The 4,922-nt window shown below is 30.6% G+C and overlaps 1 protein-coding gene across 1 annotated transcript; it reads left to right on the top strand.

Annotated features, from left to right (window-relative positions):
* Positions 1–263: 263 nt before the first annotated feature.
* Positions 264–1,064, top strand: LOC121128402 (protein FAM200C-like). The gene has a single exon (XM_040723981.1). It carries the CDS (start codon positions 264–266, stop codon positions 1,062–1,064), a length of 801 nt encoding a protein of 266 aa, XP_040579915.1.
* The last annotated feature ends 3,858 nt before the right edge of the window (positions 1,065–4,922 follow it).

The following is a 4,922-nucleotide window of genomic DNA, read 5'->3' on the forward strand; positions in this document are numbered from 1 at the left end:
AATATGGATTTGTATCAGCACCACTGAATCAACATCAACCTATGTGTCTGCTGTGTGAGAAAGTGTTTTCAAACGAAGCCATGAAACCCTCCAGACTTTCGGAACATTTGAGAACAATGCACTTTGATGAAACAGAAAAAAATATAGCATATTTCCAGTCGCTTTGAGAAAAATTCAAGGCACAAAAAACTATTAAAAATCTGTTTTCGAGCACTTCAGAGCAATCCACTGACGGTTTGCGTGCATCATACAATATATCTTTGATGATTGCTAGATCTGGTAAGCCTCACACAATTGGGGAGGAGCTTATTCTGCCTGCAGTTAGAGAGGTTCTGCACACTGTTGTACATAAGTCACCGGACCAAATTATGAAATCTATATCTCTCAGTAATAATTCAGTTCAAAGAAGAATAGATGAAATGGCTGAAAACGTAGAAGATAAATTGTGCAACATTATTGCCGCAACCGAATTTAGTTTGCAATTAGATGAGTCCACTTTACCAGGAAATGAATCCTTGCTTCTTGCTTATGTTCGTTTCGTCAAAGATGAAAAATTGGTACAAGAACTGTTATTTGCTAGACAACTTATAACAAACACTAAAGGAGAGTCGGTATTTGATATCGTTGATAACTTTTTCAAAGAGAAAAAAATCCCACTGACTAATATTCTGGCTTGTGCAACAGATGGTGCACCATCCATGATAGGTCGTTATCGTGGCTTCATCAGTTTCTTGAAGAAAGCCGTACCTGGTGTACTTACAGTGCACTGTGTAATTCACAGGCAGCATCTGGTAGCAAAACACCTTAGTGGTCGACTTCACAAATCAATTAATACTGTTATCACATCAGTAAATAATATCAAGGCACATTCCCTCAATTCCAGACTGTTTCGACAGCTTTGCATTGATAATGATGAAGAGTTTGATCGTTTATTGCTACACTCAGAAGTTAGATGGATATCAAAGGGAAACTGCCTCAAACGATTCTATTCTTTGTTTGATACAGTTGTTGAATTTTTCCAAGAATCTAATATTGGGCTATGTCATGATTTAAAAAAAATCTAGAATGATATTGCTTATTTGTCAGATATATTCCTAAAATTCAATGAAATTAATTTGCAACTGCAAGGAAATGATGCCAATCTTACAAAAGTCAAATCTGTTATCTCCACTTTCCTGTCTAAGTGTAAATTATTCAAACGAAATTTAGCACGTCATGAACTTTACCAATTTCCAAGCCTTTGAGAATTGGATAAAGAAAAGAAAATATCTGATGATGACCTTCAAGTGTATTGTGCTCATATAGAAGAGTTGCAAAGAGACATGACTGAAAGATATCAGGATATATTAGGGATAAAAATACCAGACTGGGTTATCAATCCATTACTAGAAGTCAGTAGTGAGGAAACAAGAGAGGTAGAAGAAGAATTAGTTTCAATCAAAAACGACATTGTACTAAGTTCAAAGTTCAAGATATCCTATCAAGATTTTTGGCTACAAAAAAAAATATCTGACCTCTATCCAGTATTATGGAACAAGGTCAAGATATATTTGATTGCTTTTCCAACGTCATATCTGGTAGAACGGGCCTTCAGTGTAGTTACTATGCTTCTTTCCAGACAAAGGAACAAACTTAGAATTACTGAACGTGGGGATCTACGTCTTCTTCTTAGTGAGTTTCAACCTGATGTGGATAAACTAATATCCTTACACCAAGTACACCCATCCCTTTAGAAGGTTTAGTGAAAAACTAAAGTAAATTTTTTTTTTTAAATGTATTTGGTGTTTAATTAATAAATTTGTTGTTTTAATTTTTGAAGAAAAGGTTATTTGTGCAGGGGCGTCCACCGGGGGGTAGTTGAAGCGGAAAATCGGGGTATTTAAAAAAAAAAATCAGTAATAAGAAATGAAAATTCAATGGATTTAAAAAAAAAGAATAATATGTAATTAAGAGAAATTTTATAGTAAGAAAAAATTTATAGGATTTCTTTTCTAAAAAAGGTCATTCGATGTGTGAGAAATAATCAAGCTCCCCCAAAAAAAAAAAAAATGTCTATGGGTGGGGGGCGCTACAAGTTTATTTGGAAGCCAAGGGGGCGCCAGCATGAAAAAGTTTGGAAAACCCTGGTCTAGACCATTAGATTACATCTTTTTTTATAGTAATTTATTAATTTAGAAAAAAAATTTAACATCACCCATTATTTTTAGAAAATTACTTCCCGCCCTAGGATTTGAATATAAAAGAGTTTGGAGTCTCAAAAAAGTCACTTATATTTACCCGTTCAATAACATGTCTCTAAGGAGATCCGGTCTGGATTATTTAATAGATACACAATTTAGAATTTGAAAACATTTGTAATTATAAATTCTATTTATTTTTGTTAAACTTATTAAGAATTAAAAGTACAGTTTATTATCTCTCCCACCTTTGTATCTATTTCTTTTTGGTTAGAGTAACACTTATGTATCGTCATTGTGGTTGTATTATTATATTACATTGTATTTTTGTGTTGTTTTACTTTATTTTTTTCAGCAATCTGCTTCAAATTTTATATTCTGTAATGGTGTCACTGTTGTGTGAATGAAGGAAAAAAAAGAGACACACTAAAAAAAAACTTGCTTAGTTTTGTTTCAGCTGTAGTTTGGTTGCATAATGAAATCTTGTAAAGAAAAATGTTAAGGATAAAGTTGTAATTATTTTTTTTTTGCAACTTTTGGGTCCCCACTCAATATACAGAAATAAACATACAATGCAATGTTTTTGAAAATTTAAAACATTTAGTTCACCAAACAAAAAGAGTATAACGTTCAATTTATGATGGACATTTTAGAAGTATTTAGGTTAAAATACATAGCATGTCATATGAATAAAATCTTGCAAGCGTTTTGCATGTAGTATAAAGCGTGCCAACATGGTGTACTGTATATAGTGCCTTTTGATGTAAATCATGTTAATAAACATATTTGTAGTCTATAAAATAGCAATGTAGCTATATTAATGGCATATTGCAGGTGTTTTCCATAAAACATTGAACGTATAAACAGGATGCACTGATTATAGATTATTTAGATATTTTTGATCTAAGAAATAACAATATAGTCATATTATCGTTATTTTGCAAGCTTTTCGCATGTAGTATTGAGTGTGTGTAGCTAAGGCTCAACAAGATATCGCTCTAAAGTCAAAAGCACGCTCTGGCTCATGAATGATTTTCCAAAATTTCATATTAGTTTTTTTTTTCAAGCTTTCATAATTATTCTTTCATTCTTAAGTAGAAAATATCTATGTTTTGAGAATGTATGTACTTATGAAAAACGGTGACTGATACTAATGATTTATAAGGTAGTTTCTTCCTATTTTTTCTAACAAAAAGTATCTTTTCAGCGACATCTAATAACCTTGGACAATTCTTAGTTATGCCCCTAGTTAATAAACAGTTGAGTAATTTAATTATGAGGATACTTCATCAGTGGGTTTGAACAGCAATTAAAACTACATAAGTTCTCTAACAAATTTGATCCAAACGATAAAGTCATTTGCATTGTCCATTGAATCTCCATCATTGATTGATTGACTCTCTTCTGTAATCATTTTTTTTCCTTTTTAATTTAGTTAATCATTGGGTGATTATCATGATTTGTGTAACAAGGGTTCTAATTGCAGTTCAAACCCAATCTCATGACAATCCTCATCACGAAATGAAGAAATTATTAATTAATGAACAATTCCAATAATTACTACAAATATTAGTAAATATTTTAACTTTTTATCTTATAAAATTGGAGTAACATGAATGGAAATCAAAATTATATAATATTTTAGAATTAATTATCATTATATAAAAGATATATATGTTTGTTATTTTGTCAAGCTATCCAAAAACCTTAAATAGTAATTCAATCATTGATTTTTGATGTATTTCTCCAAATTGATAAAGGATCATGAATTACCCTGTGAAAATAAACAAAAAAACATATTTTGGAACTAATTAATAGCCTAATTACTACTAATATTTACATTGCATTATTATTTTTTAAATATATGTATTTGGAATATCAGTTATAGTAGTAAATGGTCGTAAAATTTGCTTTAAACCATTTTATTTACACGTAAGTGCTCATTTGTCGTTACATAATAGGTCGGACCTAGAATTACCGGTTATAAATAAAAGATAGGGGTACCTTTTAAAAAATAATGTATTCGAAAGTACAGCATCTATAAAGCACATGTTTTACGAAAAGACAAAGAGTAGCAACAAAGATTTGCTCGGGATATATGTATAAGTCCTTGTTGGACTCGGAGTAGAATGGAGGATCGACGTCGGAGTAATTCCAGCTTATATATCCGTGATTCGTGTTCATTTCCTTAATCTCATAGCTGCTAGCAGCTGATCTAATATAACGTGACGGCAGCTAAACTGTTTACCTCCCAAACAATCTTTAAATTGAAGGGATTTCCTCGTTAATTTTGTGTTTATTTTATTTTTACATACCAACAAAACATATTTTGCTCATGTTACATAAGTGAAATAGGATAAACTTATATATGTAAATAAATATATTTTATGATCTGTTAAAGTTAAAGAATTTATTAAGGATTGTAATTATTAATTTGGGCGGATCTTGCGTTATTTTTAAACCCATTCTTCGTATATACACATATCATATACGAATACATTTTTATTGCTAGCCATTATTTAATTGATGTAATTTATATTCTTGAAATGTATTAAAGACATTATATCCATTCAAACCGAGTATGCATAAATGCATGTACCTATTTCAAGCATGTACAACAAAACATAAAGTGTTACAAATTAATAACAACCAAATTAATTTATTATTCATAATGAAAAAAGTAAGACAAAATATTTTCTTTTCATTTTATTAACGCAATAATTCTTCTTTGAAGCTATACAAAAA

The sequence above is a fragment of the Lepeophtheirus salmonis genome, chromosome 13 (genome assembly GCF_016086655.4).
Source record: "Lepeophtheirus salmonis chromosome 13, UVic_Lsal_1.4, whole genome shotgun sequence".
Taxonomy (NCBI): Eukaryota; Metazoa; Arthropoda; class Copepoda; order Siphonostomatoida; family Caligidae; genus Lepeophtheirus; species Lepeophtheirus salmonis.

Excerpts from the sequence above, each read along its gene's own strand:
- LOC121128402 (XM_040723981.1), top strand. The coding sequence starts at position 264 with ATGATTGCTAGATCTGGTAAGCCTCACACAATTGGGGAGGAGCTTATT.